The following is a 21,029-nucleotide window of genomic DNA, read 5'->3' as shown; positions in this document are numbered from 1 at the left end:
AGAATGTGTCATAGTAAGAATATTATCTATATTGTAAAGTATTTACACCTATTATTAGAATCATATAGGCCAGATCCTATCTTAAGTGCCTTCTATATAAAACCTGTACTTCCAATATTCTAATATAATTTTGACCTGATTGATCCCAGAATATAGAAGCAATGAAGTGTGGAGGGGATGATGTATGATTTTAAATACACAGTGTCCATTATCTCACATACCTAGGATGAGGAGCCCAGGGAAAGAGGGGCTTTGTGAATTGCTGACTTGTAGATTGCAATGCTTGATACGCAAGTCAGAAATGCAGTTTCTGCAGTCAAAAGATTTCAGTGGGTGGTAAAAACCCTGGTAAATGCTGAACAGATGTGTGTGTCATCAATTTCCCATCCTGACACCAGCTTTTGTTGAATCGATGGCATTTGTGCAAAGCATCTGTGGGTATTCTGATCTTTAAAACAGGGCTTTAGGATCTGTCGTTGAGAGGCAGCCCAAAAGTATAAAATATTTTTACTGAAAACCTCATCAGACCGTAAACTTGCGACAGACTGTGGTGGTAATAAAGTACATCCCATGTTTCTGAGCTACCACCTTGGAGGACTGACCGCGTTCCCCCTTTGTGATAATGAGGACAGTTGAAATTGCTTCCAGTCTTGCAGAAGGCACCTGGCAAATTGCACCACTGTCCCCAACAGAGGTGAAAGCTGGGACAGTGAACACTAAGGACATCACACCTAAGCTAATAGATGCCCAAATGAACCAACATGTTCACAACGGAAATATTAAGAGAAGCAACGCACAACCCTCGGGCAGATAGAGGTGGGAGACAAGCAAACTGATATTTATAATTTTCTTTGAGGAAACAACAAAAAAGAAGCCAGAACTGTTTCTTGGGGAAAAGTGTTACCATTAGGAAAACCCTGAAACACGACTCCCTGTCTTCTTTATCTCTGTGCCTCTTCCTGTCCAATTGAAAATGCATCTGACAACAGTTCTATTGTATCATTAATACATGAGCATTCTCAAAGCAGCGGTGTTATCTAACATGGGAAGTTCAATCCCGCAACAGGTAAGTTGGCTTGTCATAGAAAAAAAAAAGGCCCCAGACAAAAACTCATGCTTGGAGATCTGGACAATAAATGCCTTTGGCTGAAAGGAGAGCAGCGGGCCTAACCTAATTCATTGAGAAAAATCTAGGCTGCCGTTCTCAAAATGTAGTTCCAGGTCAGTTCCATAAGTATCACCTAAAATCTTGTGAGAACCACGATTTTCAAGCCCTCCCCCAGACTCTCAACTCTAAGGCTGGAGTCCAGCATTCTGTTTTTCAGTAAGTCTTGGAGGTTGATCCCATGCACTCGACTATTTGACAACTACTGATTTCCACCTTTGGAGAAGAGGTTCTCCTATTTCTCTTGTTGTCATTTACAATATATTCATTCTGCCTTAGATTTACATATCTCCAAAGAAGGTATTTCTAATCTTGTCTAAAGTTCATCTTTTCCCTTGTACTCACTCCCCCTACTAGATTCGATATCAATTATTGCCGATTCTAATCTTGTCTAAAGTTCATCTTTTCCCTTGTACTCCCCCTACTAGATTCGATATCAATTATTGCCGACCTTTTTATCTTCAATCTCTCCCCACCTACTGTTTCTTCTGTTCAGCATACATACGAGTCTCCATATTGTAACACTTCTTAATCTCATCTACTCCAATAAATTTCCATTCTCTCTTTCCTTTTATAAACAAAAATCTGAAAAATAACATTTTGTTGTTATCCTTTCTTCCTAAGCTCTAATTTATGCTTTCAAAAAGGTTTATTTTGTCCTCTAGTGTCACTTTTCATATAACATTCAGTACACAAAGGAACATATGCACCTACCCAACAGAACTAGAGCATCACCAATGCACTGTGGCACATTCCTCCCCATCCCTCTGCTTCCTGGGTTCATTCTTAAATCCAGTGCATTCTGACTCCATAACTCTACTAAGACTTTCAATAGTATTACAGGCACCCACTAAATTGAATTAGCCAAAGGACTTTTCTCAGTCCTTTTTACTTATACTCTATGCAATGTCTATCTTTCATCACCAAACCTTCCGTATGGCCCAACTTCTCCTTTTGTAATAATTCGCTATTCTATTTCTTCTGCTACTTCTCAGGCTGTTCATTTCTGCCTTCTCCCTGACTCCTTCCTCCTTATTTGGCCCCATGGTAATATTATGTCTTAGGGCTATATCTTTAGTTAAAGATAAACATTGGTATTGATTAATCTCTGCATACTTGGTGTGGGCAATCTCACTCATTTCATTGCTTCATTGCCACTTGTATATCTATGATCTCCAAACTATGATACAGACACATGCTTTTAACTGCTCCCAATGTTCACTTAGTATTTTAAATTCACCCTATTCAAAACTAACCCCTCCATCTTTCACTTCACATCTTATACCAGCCCCACCCATTTTTGGGCTTTCTTCATGGCATTACCATTCATCCAGTAGATCAAGCTAGAAACCCTTGTGTGTTCATGGCTTCTCCTGCTTCTCCTAATCCACATTCAACTGAGCACCAATTTCTATCCATTCAACCTCAACGTTGCTCACATTTTACTCCTCCTTTTCACTCTCTCATCTACTTCTCTGCTCAAATCCCTCAGCATTTAGCATCCACCTCACTCTGAAAGTCTCCTCTCTAGATTTCCAACCTGCAACTTTTCTCTTTCCAAACAACCTCTACATTGTCTGTTATTATCTTACTAGAGGCCCGATGCACGAAATTTGTGCAAGGGGCTTGGCGCCCACTGCCGTGGCGGCCATGGGCCTCTGCCTCGGCCCCCACCCACTGAGGTTTTGTCTGGAAGGACATCCGGTCTAATTAGCATATTATGCTTTTATTATTATAGATTACCTTACTAAAATACAGATGTATAACAAAATTCAATGGCCTCCATTTATTGATTTTGGATAAAGCCAAAACTTCAAGATCCTTCATGTTCTAACCCCTGCCCACCTTTTAAAACTCAGACTTCCTATCTCTTATTTACCTGGCAAGCCATTCTCCACCCATACCTTCTCACATACCTTACATAGCTTATGAACACTTGCATTCCTTTGATATGCCATTTGGTCTTAAGTAGTCATAGTCTTGTTCATGCTATTTCCTCTGCCTTAAATGTTATTTCCACTTCTGTCCAGCAGATAGATGCTTACTCAGATTCAAGGTCAAGGACGAACATCAGCTTTCACTCTTGCTTCTCTCTCCAAGCAAGAATTAGATGCTCCTGACCTGTATTCTTATTCTAGAACTACACATATTGAATTATATTAATTTGCTTACATCTATTTCCTTCACTCTTGCTTCTCTCTCCAAGCAAGAATTAGATGCTACTGACCTGTATTCTTATTCTAGAACTACACATATTTGAATTATATTAATTTGCTTACATCTATTTCCCCACTAAAGTCCAAGGTGTTGAAGATTCATTCACTTTTTTTTTCATTCACTTTCCCCTAAGTCCTTGGCAACCACTTATCTTTTAATGTATCTCTACAGTATTGTGTGTTTTTTTCTAGAATACCATGTAATTGGAATCATATAGTATGTTGCCTTTTCATACTTAATTATTTCACTTAGCAACATGACATTAAAATTCATCCATGTATTTTTTTGGCTTGATAACTTTTTTTTATCACCAAATAATATTCCATAGTATGGGTATACCATAATTTATCAATTCACCTATAAGGCATCTTGTTGCTTGCAGTTTTTGGTGATTTTTAAATAAAACTATTATAAACTTTTTTGTGCAGGTTTTTGTATGAATATAAGTTTTTAAATCAGTAGAGTAAATATGTAGGAACATGATTTTCAGATCATATGGTAACACTATGTTTAGCTTTGTAAAAAACCACCAAACTGTCTTCCAAAGTGGCTGTGCCATTTTGCATTCCCACCAGCAATGTGTGAGAATTCTTATTTATCTACATTCTTGTCAGCAATTGCTACTGTCAATTTTTATTTTTATTTTAGCCATTCTAATAACTGTGTAGTGGTATCTCATTATTGTTTTACTTGGCAATTCTCTAATGGCAAATGATTTTGAACATCAACTCTGGTGCCGTGTCACATATAGAAATTTTTTGATATTTGCAACCATAGTAAAACAAAGATTTATATTTTTGATATTTATATTTATTTTATATATTTAAATGCCATTTAACAAAGAAAAATCAACCAAAAAAATGAGCTCGCGTGTCACCTCTGACACGCGTCATAGGTTCGCCATTACTGGTGTAGTGGTATCTCATTATTGTTTTACTTGGCAATTCTCTAATGGCAAATGATTTTGAACATCTTTTCAAATGCTGTTTGCCATCTGTATATTTTCTTTGGTTAGTTGTCTCTTCTGATCACAGACCCATTTTCTAATTGGATTGTTTGTTGTCTTATTAAAATTTTTAAGTTTCTTGTATATTTTGGATACAAATTCAATATCAAATATGTGTTTTGAAAATGTTTTCTTTTAGTCTGTGCCTTGTCTTTTCATTATTTTCATTGTCTTTCACAGAGCAGACATTTTTAATGTATTGAAGTCCAATTTTCAACTTTTTCTTTCGTGGATCAAGCTTTGGTATTGTATTAAAAAACTTGTAGCCCAACCTAAGTTCTCTTGTTTTATTCCTATATTTTATCTTCTAGGAGTTGTATAGTTTTGCATATTGCATTTTGGTCTATGATCCCTTCTGGGTTAATTTTTTTGTCAAAAATAAAGTGTAAGGCCCTGTCTTGATTTTTTTTCTCATATGGGTAGCTAATTGTTCTAGTACGATTTGCTGAAAAGACTCTCTGTTCCTGACTGAATTGCCTTTGCTCTTTCTCAAAACCATTGACTATATTTTATGCATCTATTTCTGGACTCTCTGTTCTTTCCATATATATTGCCAATATACTAGTAAAGCTATATTGACTATTATAGCTTCATAATAAGTTTTCAAGTCAGATAGTGTGTTCTAAATTTCTTCTCCTTCTCCTTTTCCTTCTCCTTCTTCATTTCCTTCTTTTTCTTCTTCAGTGTTATATTGGCTATTCTAGATCTTTGTCTTTCATATAAAGATTAGAATCAATTTGCCCATACATACAAATAGCTTGTTGGGATTTTTGTTGAAATTACATTGAACCTGTAGATAAAGTTGGGGAAAATGCATCCTAATCATGGTGAATCTTTTAATCCATAATTATAGTATATCTATTTAGCGCTTCTTTGATTTATTATCAGAATTTTATAGTTTTCTGTATATATAGCTTGCATATATTTTAGATTTATATCTAAATATTTATCTCATGCTACTGTAAATTGTATTTATTATTATTACTATTTCAAATTGCAATTGTTCATAGGGAAACAATCAATTTTACACATTAACCTTGTGAAACCTGCAACCTTGCTATCACTTGTTATTACTTCCTGGATTTGGGCACGGTTTTGGTTTTTGTTTTGTTTCTTCCTTTCTAAACTGTGTACATTTTATTTCCTTTTCTTGTCTTATTGCACTAACGAGGACTTCCAGTGTAATGTTGAATAAGTTTAGACAGACAGGACATCCTTACTTTGGTCCCAATCTTATGTAGAAAATATCTAGTTTCTGACTATTAAGTATGCTAGCTATATGGTGTGTTTTTTTTATAGAGGTCTGCAAGCTCAGAGAGTTCCCATTTTTAGTTTGATAAGAGTTTTTATCATAAATGAATATTGGATATTGCCAAATAGTTTTTCTGCATCAATTGATATGCTTATATGATTATTCTTCTTCAGTCTGTTGGTGTAGTAGATGGCATTGACCAGCTTTAAAGTGTTGAGCCAGCTTTGCATATCTGGAATAAATCCCACTTGGCCAGGACGTATAATCCTTTAATGCATTGTTAAATTTGCTAATTCTTTTGAAGATTTTTGTATTTATGTTCATTGAAGATATTGGTCTGCAGTTTTCCCTTCTTGTAATGTCTTTGTCTGATTTGGGTGTTATGGTAATGATGGTCTGATTACTGTCTATTTCAATGTTTGATAAAATTCATCAATGAATCCATCTAAACTTGGAAATGTCATTTTTTGTAAGCTATTAATTTTCTATTCAATGTCTTTAATAGAAATAGGCCTATTTGTGTTATCTATTTCCCCTATGTGAGCTTTGGTACTTTACATCTTTCAAGGAATTAGTCCAAATATCTAAATTTTCAAACATGTGGCTACAGAGTTGCTTACAGTACTCTTTTATTATTCTTTTAATCTCCATGAGATCAATAGTTATGGTATCTCTTTTGTTTCTGAAAATGGTAACCTGTTTTTTTCTTCTTTTTCTTAGTTAGGCCTGCTAGAGATTCATCAATCTATTGATCCTTAAAAGAAACATATTTTGGTCCATTGTTTATCTATTGTTTTTCTTTTTTCAATTGCACTGATTTCTGTTCTGATTATATTATTTATTTTATTCTGCTTGCTTTAGTCTTAAATTGTTTCTTTCTTTTTGTTTCCTAGATAGAAGCCTTATTGATTTTAGCTTTTTCATTCTTGTCAAATATATATAATATAATGTTATAAATTTCCCTCTAAGCACTACTCTTGCTGTATCCCACAAATTATAATAAATTATATTTTTATTTTCACTCACTTCAAAATATTTGTAACTTTCTCTTATTTCTCTTTGACCATCTTTCATTTAGACTTTGGTTGCTTAATCTCCAAATATTTAGGATTTTCCAGCTATCTATCTGTTATTGATTTCTTGCTTAATTGCATTGTGATCTGAGAACATATTTGTATAATTTTTATTCTTTTAAACTTGTTTAGGTGTGTGTTATAGCCCAGGATAATTGTATCTTGGTGAACATTCAATGCAAGCTTAAGAAGAAAGGGTATTCTGCTGTTGTTAAATGGAGTATTCTAAAATAATTCAATTAAATCAAGTTGATTGGTAGTGCTGTTCAAGTCAAATATATCTGTAATGATTTTCTGCCTGTTTAGTCTATCAATTACTGAAAAGGTGGTGTTGAAGTCTACAACTATAATAGTGGATTTGTCTATTTCTCCTTGCAGACCTATTAGTTTTGCCTCATATATTTTGATGCCCTGTTGTTAGGTACATGCACATTAATGATTGCTACGTCTTCTAATATAATAGCCCTCTATATCCCTGATAATTCTCCTTGATTCGAAGTCTTCTTTAATTAACTTTATATAGTTACACTAGCTTTCTTTTGATTAATATCAGCATAATATATCTTCCTCCATTGTTTCATGCACATTAATGATTGCTACGTCTTCTAATATAATAGCCCTCTATATCCCTGATAATCTCCTTGATTCGAAGTCTTCTTTAATTAACTAGCTAGTTACACTAGCTTTCTTTTTTTTTAATTTTTTTAAAATATTTTATTGATTTTTTACAGAGAGGAAGGGAGAGGGATAGAGAGTTAGAAACATCGATGAGAGAGAAACATTGATCAGCTGCCTCCTGCACACTCCCCACTGGGGATGTGCCCGCAACCAAGGTACATGCCCTTGACCGGAATCGAACCTGGGACCCTTCAGTCCGCAGGCCGATGCTCTATCCACTGAGCCAAACCGGTTCGGCAACTAGCTTTCTTTTGATTAATATCAGCATAGTATATCTTCCTCCATTGTTTTGCTTTTAACAAAACTAAATCTTTATATTTAAAGTGGGTTTCTAGTGAACGACATGTAGTTGGGTCTTTTGTTCATCCACTCTGACCATCTCTATCTTATAATTCGTGTATTTAGATAACTGGTATTCATAGTTATTGATATAGTTGGGTTAATATCTATGATATTTATAGCTGTTTGCATTTATTGTTATTGCTATTATTATTTGTCCTACCCTCTTTTTCTGCCTTCTCTGGTTTTAATTAAGCACTTTAAATAATTCCATTTTTCTCCTCTCTTAGCATATTAATTATACTTTTTAAAAAAATAGTGTTTTTTCTAGAGTTGTTAATGTATTACTGTGTAGTACAGCTGCTTTAAAACAGAATAGCCCCATATTGCTCCCTCCTGTCCATTATGGTGTTGCTGTCATTCATTTCATTCATCCATATAATCTACATTGGTACTATGGCCTTGATGTCATTCATTTCATTCATCCATATAATCTACATTGGTACTATGGCCTTGATGTCATTCATTTCATTCATCCATATAATCTACATTGGTACTATGGCCTTGGTGTCATTCATTTCACTTATCCACATATTGTTTGTCGTTACTATATTACTTTAATCAGTTATGCTTTGTGTAGTCAAGAAAGATTACATTTTTCTCCTCTCTTAGCATATTAATTATACTTTTTTAAAAATAGTGTTTTCTCTAGAGTTGTCAATATGTATTAATAATTAGTCTAAATCTTCCTTATTGTGTAGTACAGCTGCTTTAAAACAGAATAGCCCCATATTGCTCCCTCCTGTCCATTATGGTATTGCTGTCATTCATTTCATTCATCCATATCTACATTGGTGGTACTATGGCCTTGATGTCATTCATTTCATTCATCCATATAATCTACATTGGTACTATGGCCTTGATGTCATTCATTTCATTCATCCATATAATCTACATTGGTACTATGGCCTTGATGTCATTCATTTCATTCATCCATATAATCTACATTGGTACTATGGCCTTGATGTCATTCATTTCATTCATCCATATAATCTACATTGGTACTATGGCCTTGATGTCATTCATTTCATTCATCCATATAATCTACATTGGTACTATGGCCTTGGTGTCATTCATTTCACTTATCCACATATTGTTTGTCATTACTATATTACTTTAAGCAGTTATGCTTTGTGTAGTCAAGAAAGATTAGTTAAGAAAACTAATGTTATTTTATCTTTACTTATTTCTTCTTTTACACAATTCTTTATATAGATATAAGTTTATACCATATATAATTTTCTTCTCACCCAAAAACTTCAATTATCATTTCTTTCAGGGCAGGAGTGTTGATCACAAATTCCCTTAAGTTTCATTTGTATAAAAAGTATTATTTCTTCACTATTAAAGAATAGTTTTGCTGGTTATAAATTTATGGGTTGATAGCAGTGGGAGTTCTTTCAACACTTTAAATAATTGACTCCACTTACCTCTTGCTTTCATGGTTTCTAACAAGAACTTTGTTCTAATGCTTATCTTTGCTCTTTTCTACATATGTTTTTTATTCTTTGCCTTCTTTCAAGATTTTATTTTTGTTTTGGGTTTTCTGAAGTATGAACATGATATACCCAGATATAGATGTTTTGGTATTTATCCTTATTGGTATTCTCTAACTTTCCTGGTGGTTAGTGTCTATCATCAATTTCAAAAAAATTCTCAGTCATTACTTCAATATTTACTTCTGCGCCATTGTCTGTTCACTTCTGATATTCTAAATATGCATATGTTGCACTTTATGAAATTGTCACATGGTTCTTGGGCATTCCTTTGTTTTAGGTGTAAGGGTTTTATTTTCTCTTTACATTTCAGTTGGGCAAGGTTCCATTCACCTAACTTCAATCTCAGTTATTCTTTCTTCAGCCTTATGTAGACTACTAATGAACTCATTGTTTCTGTTACAGTTTTCATATCCAGCATTTCCTTTTGATTTTGTCTTATTAGAGTTTCCATCTCTCGGCTTTACACTACTAATCTCTCTGATTGTTTTTTAGTTTTGTTTTGTTTTTATGTTTCTAATGCAAACTTTTTTTCTTTTTTCTTTTTTATTGTTTAAAGTATTACAAATAGTAGTATATATGTCTCCTTCTTTTTTCCCAATTGACCTTCGCCCAGCCTCCCCTATCCCCACTTATTTCTTCTTTTACACAATTCTTTATATAGATATGTTTATACCATATATAATTTTCTTCTCACCCAAAACTTCTATTATCATTTCTTTCAGGGCAGGAGTGTTGATAACATATTCCCTTAAGTTTCATTTGTATAAAAAGTATTATTTCTTCACTATTAAAGAATAGTTTTGCTGGTTATAAATTTATGGGTTGATAGCAGTGGGAGTTCTTTCAACACTTTAAATAATTGACTCCACTTACCTCTTGCTTTCATGGTTTCTAACAAGAACTTTGTTCTAATGCTTATCTTTGCTCTTTTCTACATATGTTTTTTATTCTTTGCCTTCTTTCAAGATTTTATTTTTGTTTTGGGTTTTCTGAAGTATGAACATGATATACCCAGATATAGATGTTTTGGTATTTATCCTTATTGGTATTCTCTAACTTTCCTGGTGGTTAGTGTCTATCATCAATTTCAAAAAAAAAAAAAATCTCAGTCATTACTTCAATATTTACTTCTGCGCCATTGTCTGTTCACTTCTGATATTCTAAATATGCATATGTTGCACTTTATGAAATTGTCACATGGTTCTTGGGCATTCCTTTGTTTTAGGTGTAAGGGTTTTATTTTCTCTTTACATTTCAGTTGGGCAAGGTTCCATTCACCTAACTTCAATCTCAGTTATTCTTTCTTCAGCCTTATGTAGACTACTAATGAACTCATTGTTTCTGTTACAGTTTTCATATCCAGCATTTCCTTTTGATTTTGTCTTATTAGAGTTTCCATCTCTCGGCTTTACACTACTAATCTCTCTGATTGTTTTTTAGTTTTGTTTTGTTTTTATGTTTCTAATGCAAACTTTTTTTCTTTTTTCTTTTTTATTGTTTAAAGTATTACAAATAGTAGTATATATGTCTCCTTCTTTTTTCCCAATTGACCTTCGCCCAGCCTCCCTTACCCACCGGCACATCCCCTCACCCCCTCCCAGTGTCTTGTATCCATTGGTTATGCTTATATGCATGCATACAAGTCCTTCTGTTGATCTCTTACCTCCCCCCACTTCCCAACCCTTCCCAGCCTTCCCGGCTGTCATTTGACAGTCTGTTCAATGCTTCTCTGCCTCTATATCTATTTTTGTTCATCAGTTTATAATGTTCTTTATTATCCATAAATGAGTGAGATCATGTGGTATTTTTCTTTCACTGACTGGCTTATTTCACTTAGCATAATGCTCTCCAGTTCCATCCATGCTGTTGCAAATGGTAAGAATTCCTTCTTTTTTACAGCAGCGTAGTATTCCACTGTGTAGATGTACCACAGTTTTCTAATCCACTCATCTGCTGATGGGCACTTAGGCTGTTTCCAAATCTTAGCTATGGTGAATTGTGCTGCTATGAACATAGGGGTGTATATATCCTTTCTGATTGGTGTTTCTGGTTTCTTGGGATATATTCCTAGAAGTGGTATTACTGGGTCAAACGGCAGTACCATTTTTAATTTTTTGAGGAAACACCATACTGTTTTCCACAGTGGCTGCACCAGTCTGCATTCCCACCAGGTCTCTGATTGTTTTTATTTTTCCATTAGAGCCCTTATTACACATATCAATCATTTTAAATCCTATTTCTGATCGTTCCAACATTTGTGTCATATCTGGGTCTGATGCTTGGTTTGCTCCTTTTTTTCTTGCCTTTTATCATGCTGTGTAATGTTCTTATTAAAAGCGCAATAGGATGTATCAGATAAGAGAAACTAAGGCAAATGCCATTAGTGTGAAGTTTCATCTTAACCTGGCTAGGGTTTAGCTGCAAATGTTTGTGATCACTATGGATGCTGGAGGTTTCAAATGCCTCTAGTATCTTTATTTTGCTCTCCCATTTTCTTTGCCCTTTCCTAGAAACTACTCCTACATAAAGTCTGTTTCTTCTGAAGTTCTTAAAGCTTTAATCTACTCTTATTATCTTGAAACCCTGTTGGTGTGGTAGTAAGGTGTTCAGGGGAAGCATTTCATAATTTTATAATTAAACTTCAGATTTGCAGTGGACCTATGTCACAAGTGTTTCTTAGCTTCATCCCACCCTTAGGTAAGATAGACGGGCCAGAGGGGCTAACGTTGAGGAAATGTCCTGCCCCTAGCTGGAATGGAGCTCTGGAAAACTATTTTTCCCCCAAAGTATGACTTTTTAGAACACAGTCTGGGAATATTTCAGAATGGTTACTGTGCCAGAGCAAAAAGGGAAACTTTCTTGGCTCTTCACTATAAGAAAATGATGAGGTTACTGGAGGTAAACTCCCCCAAAGAAAAAAGTGTTTGCATATCATTTGGTAGCATGCAATATTTTTGTAATTTTTGCAAAACAGCTGAGTTCTTCATGTTCTACATAGCACTAGTACAGTTCTAATTTAAAGCTGCTGGTACCAAGCTTAGGTGGGCAGCACTAAACTGAATTTTCTAAATTCATTATCCATTAGAGCTTAAGGAGAAAACTGTAGACAAATCTGAATTCATGTAGATTGACAAAGGCCATTATTTTTAGAATGCTAAAATAACTACTAGGTGAATTTTCTGGTGATACATTTCATTGTAGATGAAGCTTTATATTTTGCTCATACCCTGAAAAACAATAATTCTACCCCACGAAAATGTGGAATTAAGACACTAAAGTAAAGCAGAACAAAGATGAAGCATATTAAAGGGGAGCCAGACAGCACAGTAATTGAGCCCAGTACTGTATGGGAAAACATCAAATGGGCAGAATTATCCACTCTGAAAAGATGCAAGTGGGTACGATTTGTTTTACAGTAGATGCTTTTATCAAGTTCCAAACTCAGAACCTTAAGAATACTTTAAATAAATCAAATAACAATATGGATAGAAGTGAGGAAAAAGTAGTGACTGGAAAGATGCATAAAAGATGGCCTGTGGGTGCTGGTAAAGCTCAGTTTCTTGATTCGGGTGCTGGTTATATGTTTGTGTCCAGTTTGTAAAACTTTATCAAGTTAAACCCTTAAGATATGCATACTTTTCTGTATGTAGATTATTTTTAATAAAAAAAGTATGAATAAGAACCATCAGAAAACACAGATAATAAAAAACAGACCCTTTGCTCATTTAAATATCATATCATATTTAAATGAGCAAAGGGATAAAATAACTATTCTCACTATGTTTTTAACATTTTTTCAAAATATCTACAATGTGTAGGCAGCGTCTAAATTGGTTCCCACCTGGTCGTATTCATACCCTTGTACAGTCCCTCTCTTTATGTGTGGGCTAGACCTAATGAATAGAACGTGTAAATGTGATGAAATGTCACTTCCTAGGTTCAGTTGTAAAAATACTTTGACTATTATCTCTTTCCCTCTCAGTCCTTACTCTGGGAAAAATGAGCCACCATATTACGAGTAGCCCTATAGAAAGGCATTGTGGCAAGAAACTCATTTTTCCAGTCAACAAGCAGCAAGCATCTTGTGAGTGAGCTTGGAAGCATATCCCACTCACTTAGTCAAGCTTAAAATAATTGCAACACTGGCCAATAACTTGATTCTAGCTTTATGAGATACCCAGTCAGAGGTACCTAGCTAAGCCACAGCTGGATTCCTGATCCACAGAAAATGTGAGATAATAACTATTTGTTACTTTAAACCATTAAGTTTTAAAATTATTTCTCATGCAGCAATAAATAGCTTATACATGCGGGGAGAAGAAAACTACACAAAATTACCTAGCATATTTAACAAGTAAATAAATGCAAACTCTAAAAATTAAAAAATGCAATAAAGCGGAAAATTCAACTTAGTAGATTTAACAGCAAATTCGACATAGTTGGAAAGAGAATTAGCAAAGTAGAAAGGAAAAAGAAACACAAAAGCAATTACCAGAATACAATCCCAAAAGACAAATGATGAAAATAAGTTATGGAAGATATTATAGTCAATGATTGAATATTCTCATACTTTCAAAAGTATCCAGGTAATTGAAATAAAACAGACATATTATGAGTGAATTACTAATATGTGGTGTTGTCTGACTACATAATATAAACTTTCTGGATTATGTCTAGATTCTCCATTTCCCTATCAACTACTGATACCCAGCATGAGGCTACTGATACTTGAAACATGGTTTCTAATTTCCAGAAGGATTTATTGGCTAATGATCAAGAGGAGAGAAACTACCATTTGTTGATCACCTAACATATGCTTTTAACTAATCTAGGTACCTTATAGAGATAAGCATATTTGCTTCTCACAATGGCCTATGGAGTGAATACAATTGCTCTCTTTGTACAGATAGATATACTCAAGTTAGATGGATAGACAAGCATGTCCCAAATGTCAGAGTCTAGGATTTGATACTTCCACAGAAGGGACAATTCCAGAACTCTCAAAGTATCCTTGAGTTAAATGAACTCAAAAAGTTTTCAAGGAGTATTATTTTAACAGATACAGCACCACACCTGTCAAAACTGGACTCCTGCTTATGCCAGTCATCACATTCTCTTGTTGTTGGATTGTGAGGAATTTGTTCTGGGGAAGTCTTTGATGGTAGTAGGGACAATAAAATAGCTCTAAAAAGCATATACTGGTATTTACTAACTGGTGTGAAGCATTTCAATACTATAACAATTATAACAACTGACACCACTGTTACCATTGCAACATGCTGAAAAATAAGTCTGTGGACTCTTTAAGACTCCAAATCTGTGAGTATGCAGAAACATAATCAAGACTAATCACATAAGCTATGTGATTGAATAAACAGTATAGGTGACATATGCTCATTTTAGTTCTCAGTGATTGGCTATGACTGTTTCAATGTTAATTCAGCTAAACGTAAGATGTAAGTCAGTGCTTTTCAAATTTTTAGCCCAGTGTCCCTAGAATGTGTTAATAGGCTTCTCAATCACATAGAGACTCTTTGGTGAGCTACTTCATGCTAATAACTATAATACCTGGAGTCTTGGTGATGTAATCCTTAGTGTATTTAATAACCATCAATTAGAAGATGACTTGCATTATTAAGTGAGCACATATTGGACTACCCATCAGCGTAGTAGATAGATCGTAGCATGTGGCAAGGTTTTATGGCACACCATACAAATCACAGATTTTAATGAATTACTGGAACAGTATTGCACAATGATTTAATATGTTTAGCTCTGGTCCTTAATAAGGGATAAAAACAAAGTGATTTTAAAAGCACCATATTTCTTGCTCTCTCTCTCTTTTCTCCTTCTGGCTCCCCCATGATGCGAGTATTGGTAAACCTGAAGTCGTGATAGTGTAATTTACACTATCCTCATTTTGGGGGATTCTAATGCCAGATAGCTCAGTCCCTTCCATAAGTCCCTGGAGCCTTTTGAGCTCCTGCTGCGGTGCTGGAACTCAGAAGGAGTGTGCCCAAGTAAGTCTGTGGACAAGCCCCTTAAGAGAAACTGCTTGGGACTCCAGAAGCCCTCCATCTCACTCAGCCACACTTCCCACTGGTTTTTACAGTCAGAAGTGATGGGGACTTCTCTTCCTGGCACTGAAACCCGGGTTGGGAGGCCCGGTATGGGTCTGGGACCCCTCACTCGTTAGGAGACCTCCACATGCAAGATATTCTTCCTGATATTTATCATCACACTTGGGTGTGGGACCAGCCCATTCAGCATCTCCACTCCTCCTACCCGTATCAATGTGGCTGCTTCTTTATATCTTTAGTTGCAGGACTTTGGTTTAGATAGATTTCAGGTGGTTCTGAATAACGGTTGTTCTATAGTTTAGTTATAATTTTAATGTGGTTGTGGGAGGATTCGAGTACCGCATTTACCTATGCCGCCATCTTGACCGGAACTGATATAACATTGATTTATTAAATTAAAACATATTCACACACATTCAATAGTTCTTTTTATAAAAATTTCATGGGCAGTCATTTTGCTTTCCCTTGACATTAATAAAAAAAAAAGTATCACATTTCTTCCTCAATAGGCTCCTTCCAATCTAAATAGGTAGAAAATATCTCTACTGTTACAAAGGTTTCATCTTCTACCCAAAGGAAAACAAATTGTCAAAATGTCAATAGCCTTAGTTATCCCACAGATAACTAATGTTTTAATAACAGGAACTTGTATTTGGAGTAGTTGGAAAATAAAACTTAGAATTGACATTTAATGTGGGGGCTACTCACCACTCTTGGCTTACAGTTGTAATAGCAATGCTTGGAAGTGTTGTCAAAGGCAGCGTGGTTGGTCTGGAAATGCCATCGCCATCGGGAGTCCTGGCCCTTTCACTCTGCCTTTGGGACAGTGGTGGTAACTGTAAGTTTCCTGAGCAACACCGTCTCCCTCTCCAGAGGTCAATCCCAAGTGTGTTACTAGAACTGTAGGATTTACTCAAGGTACACTCAAAATAATCTTTAACATTCTGGAGGATCCACAGGGAAAGAAAAAAAAGGAGAGAGAGAAAAAAAAGAAAAATCAAATGTTAAAAATGATGCACAGTGGAGTAAAATAAGAAACTAAATGATCAAGTTGTCACTCATAACGTCCTGATTCATTATCTCACAATCGGAATCTAACATTGATGTCAAAAGCTTAAGAGAGAACAAGAGAGGAGGTTAATTCTCAAATTTTAGAATAATATATCAGTTGCATATTCATGGTGATCTTTAGGACTGCAAGTAATATTTCCCATTTATGGGAAAATTTTGAGATGTTTCTTTCTTTTGCTTTGTAGTTGCCTTTTATTTGCTAAAATGAAAGCTTATAATTGAAAAAAAATTAGGAAATCAATGATATTCCACAACATAGGAACAATCTTTCCTGGCTAAAGTATAAAGTTTATAGCTTAGTGTTTCAAAGTAAAAATATTTTCTATCATAGGATAGCAAAATGGAATAATTATGAAATTATGGCTGACTACTACTTTTGTTCCAATAGAAGGTCTTCTCAGGATTGAGATTTTTTTTTTATTTTGGGTGTGTGTGTTGTTTGTGTGTGTGTGTGTGTGTGTGTGTGTGTGTGTGTGTGTGTATTGCACACATTATATAAGTGTGTGTGTGTGTGTGTGTGTGTGTGTGTGTTGCACTGAGAGAGAGAGAAAGAGACAGAGAGAGAGAGAGAGGAAAGAGAGAGAGAGAGACAGAGAGAGAGAGACAGAGAGAGGGGAGTATAATTAATCAAGTTCTGAGTTGGACTGCAATGTTTGATACTTGCCCTAATGTTGACATAAATGAAATTATTGTGAGAAGATAAAAGCACTGTCCTATCACCAATGATTAGAGTTATTTATTCTTCCTATATATCTTTTGGTGACTATGGTTCCTGGTACTGTTGGGAGTGGGGATCCCAAATGAATTATTGCCTGGTTTACCATTCAAACCAGCTCAAAGACAGAAAATGTTACAGCACCTCAAATGGCCACTGATAGCAGCTTGGAGTTTGAAAGATATAATTTTCATTCTGTACACTTATCTTAACAGGGAATAATGGAAGTCCTACCATCAGGCCAAGGTCTCTCACCTGAAAATCAGTATGTGCCTTTAAAAACAGCAGGTACTTCCTACTAACCCTTCCAAGTAGACTTAGGAGACCTAGGACTAGACGTCCTGAGGTTTAAACAAACAAACTTCTCTGCCCCCACTCCTCCACCCATCCTGGTTTATACAAGAATAATTAACTCACGTTTAAGGGTCCAACTGTGTTCATTCAACAAATATCTGTTGCACACCTATTATAGTTTTGCACTGTGCTATTTAAGAAAGCTACAACAGCAAAAAACGGCATAGTAAATGTTCTCATAGAGATTGCACTCTAGCAATTTATACTTTCTGATCTGCATAGGACATTTTGCTGATGGAAATGTAGGCAAGAATAGGCCTGACAATTTGCAGGGGCCTCACTTGCCCCGCTAAAATGGGATATAATCATATTTTCTTGTGCTTGGAATATAATTATGGTTTTGGAATACAATTTATTTGAGATTCCATAGAAACACACTTCGGTAACAGGAAGAAAACAAAACAATCTAGAATTTCCTGCAGTTTGAAATAGTCTGGAATGTATTCAGCATTTTACTGTTCAGTAACTGGTTGTTATATTAAATGCACTGTAGACCTAGCATTTACTGTATTAGTGTGTCCGTGTGTGTGTGTGTGTGTGTGTGTGTGTGTGTGTGTGTGTGTTACAAATAAGAGGCTGAGGTGAAAACGTAGAAGAATTAAGTTTATTTCTCAAAAAACATTCAGACTAGTTAAGAAGACAAAATATACAAAGTCTTTCTAAAGAGAGATTAAAAAACAAACTAAAACTCAGAACTAGAACTATAAATCAGTCTAGCTCCAAATTTGCATGTAAAGAAAGTACTGATTATATGGAAAGCAAAGTCTTAAGACTATACTTTCCCTCCTATGCAAGAAATACTGTACCAGAGAGCAGAAACAGGTATATCATTAAGTTAAATGCCAACAATCATAGTCTCCCAATAAATTGGGTATTTTTTCTCTTTTAGAAAATGGGAATATTATCAACTAGGTTTTAATATTATAGTAAATGAACTGGGTACTTATTTGATACATGTTATTTGAAAAGTAACAAAGTCACACCTACCATAAAATATCTCCCCAACTGACTTGCCAACAGACTTGAATTTACAGATTTAAAGTCATACGTTGAGTTAAAGGAATGTGTTTGAAAAGATCTTAGCTAACGATGAAAATACATTACCACAAACGATCATAATGGAAAAAAGCTTTTTAGAAATTAAGTTAAATACTGGAAACATTAACAGTGGTTTACAAATGCTAATTAGCCCATGTAGAGTTTTTCATAATTTCCTAAAGTTCTCTAATTTATACTTATAATTTATACAGTACTAATATTCTCAAAGGCAAAATCTAATTCCATTAATTCTCAACTACTGAACTTACGACCTAGGACTTATTTTCTTGTAACCAGCACAACTATAGCCTACTACACCACTCATCGCTTCACAGATTTTGGGGAAAGGAACAGTCATTTGAATGTGTCCTTTGGAAATCACAAATTTTAAAATGTATCACACTGACCAAAATTAACTTACGTCTTTATAACCCTAAGGGAAACACCCAGTTTTGAATCATCCTCATCTTCTTGGCTAATCCTTGTTTAAAAATCAATATTTTTGCTAATGTAATTCCAAAAGGTTATCACAAAAGAAGAGCTAAGGTGAAACCCTGCACTTTGGTAGGAAAAGTTTGGAGGGAGGAAGAAAGGGGACGCCAAAGGGATTCTTTGTCCTATCCCCATATTAAAACTTACCTTAATGTCAGGACCACTAAAGTGTCCACATATCAGTGCCTAAGTAGTCAAGGCTTTGTTGTTCCTGCTGTTGTTTGTCTTTTGTTTAGTGTATTTCAGTCATTTTTAGAGCTTGCTCTAATTTTTGAATTTTTATGATTAAACTCTTGGTGAGAAAATGGGATTAGGTATTACCAAGGACATATAGTATGCTTACATACACATTCAATTTGAATAGTAGGCCAGCAAATGTTATCGAAATTAGAAATGGAAAGTATTGGAAGCATTAAATGACCCTCAGCGCCCTCATCTTTGAATGTGCAGTGCATATGCAACCTTCCCATCTTTTGACTGTGGCAACCATGGCCTCAGGGAGGATCAGGATTATAACTGGAGGATGCGATGAAAGTGAAAGAGCAGTTATCCATCTTTTAGATGGCATGCATTGCTTAGTTTTATTCTTCCAGAAAATAGAATCTTGGAGCACACAGTATACAAATAGTACTAATGAATAATTACAAGCTGTTGTTTTTTAAGAGAAAAGGGATTTCTAAATTCCAGAAGTTTCCCTTTAGATATCCTGAGCAGAGCATGAATGTCTAAACACAGCTTTCACCGTCTGTAACTGAGAACATGGAATATGAATTAAGTGACATTCCCTTGTGGTCAAGGAACAGGAAAGGGGGAAACAAAGAAAGAAAACATTGTCATGGTTAATGGGAACAGAACACTCATGAGATCCCTTAACAATAAAGAGTAGAAATAGCGATGGCAAAGGAGTATGTGTTGGAGGACAAGAGCCTCATAGCACGCCTAAGTCTTCTTCCGCACTTGCAGGTCCTAGAAGTTCCCACAGCCATAAAGGGACACAGAAGGTAGCTGAGAATTAGCCTCCGCTCCCCTGCCAATGACTTGCTGCAGCATGGGGCAAAGGGACCAGGAGTCCATGAGGTGAAGAGCCCAAAGGTAAGGGCTACCAGAAAGCAGGGCTGAATCTTTTAAACAACCAGATCCCCCACTGAATAGTTAGGTAAAGAGCCCAGGCAGTGGAGGAGAAGGTCAAACTCTAAGTGAACTGAGACGTTGCACTGCTCATGCGGAGAGCACCATCACCTGCTACCCCTGTCACAAGCCTAAGCAGCACTGGACCAAGGGCAGAGACTTAACAACTAAAGATCTGGGGAAATGAACTGTTTCTCCACTGGACAACAGTAAACACTAGCAGAAAAGGACCATACAGGACAAGGACAATATCACACATCTGTTACTACAATGCAAATTAATGTTAAGTCTGTCCCTTTGCCCAATGCCACATGATTAAAGGGGAAGAATGAGAACTGGGAGAAATCCTGAAAGACTGGGCCTTTACCCAAAAGATAACCTGCAAGTTCAAGTTCCTTCCAGGCCCCCCCCCCCCCCACCTGTGAAAGAGGAGTTTAACAACAACAAAAAATGAGCTATTACAGAGAACAAAGAAAATTACTTCCTTTTCCTCCCTCCCTTCCTTCTGCAAATCTGATTAGTGGCATATAACTTTTAACTCACAAACATAAACTGAGTAAAGACTGGACAATTAAAGACACTCTAAAGGGAAACTGATGAATAGAAAACAAAGGAGATACTTCATCTTAGGTGTCCAAGATGAAGGCTCTGAAGATGGTGAGTTTACGGACTTCTCCAGATGACGTGGAACAGGGTTTCTCAAACATACTATAACATATCTAGTCACCCTAGGATCTTGTTGAAATACAGTGTTATCTGTAGTTCTAAGGTGTGGCTGAGACTCTGCATTTCTAAAAAACACCCAGGTAATGCTGCTGCTGCTGCTGCTGTAAGGATCACACTAACCAAGACCCAGAAGACGTATGCATCACAGACTTCTAATGAGCAGTTGTCAAAGACCCCCAACATAGGAGGTGACTCT

The 21,029-nt window shown here is 35.6% G+C and overlaps 1 protein-coding gene across 1 annotated transcript in view; it reads right to left on the bottom strand.

Annotated features, from left to right (window-relative positions):
* The window catches only part of PDE4B (phosphodiesterase 4B, cAMP-specific), a 536,151-nt gene that overhangs the window by 420,682 nt on the left and 94,440 nt on the right, over nt 1–21,029 (bottom strand). Inside the window, exon 3 of the mRNA XM_005868031.2 lies at nt 16,018–16,253. Within this exon, the coding sequence (XP_005868093.1) occupies nt 16,018–16,253 (236 nt within the window). The remainder of the gene's footprint in view (nt 1–16,017; nt 16,254–21,029) is intronic.

Source organism: Myotis brandtii, unplaced genomic scaffold (genome assembly GCF_000412655.1).
Source record: "Myotis brandtii unplaced genomic scaffold, ASM41265v1 scaffold26, whole genome shotgun sequence".
Lineage (NCBI taxonomy): Eukaryota > Metazoa > Chordata > Mammalia > Chiroptera > Vespertilionidae > Myotis > Myotis brandtii.
The sequence above is the reverse complement of the archived record's forward strand: the minus strand, read 5'-3'. Positions and strand labels throughout refer to the sequence as shown.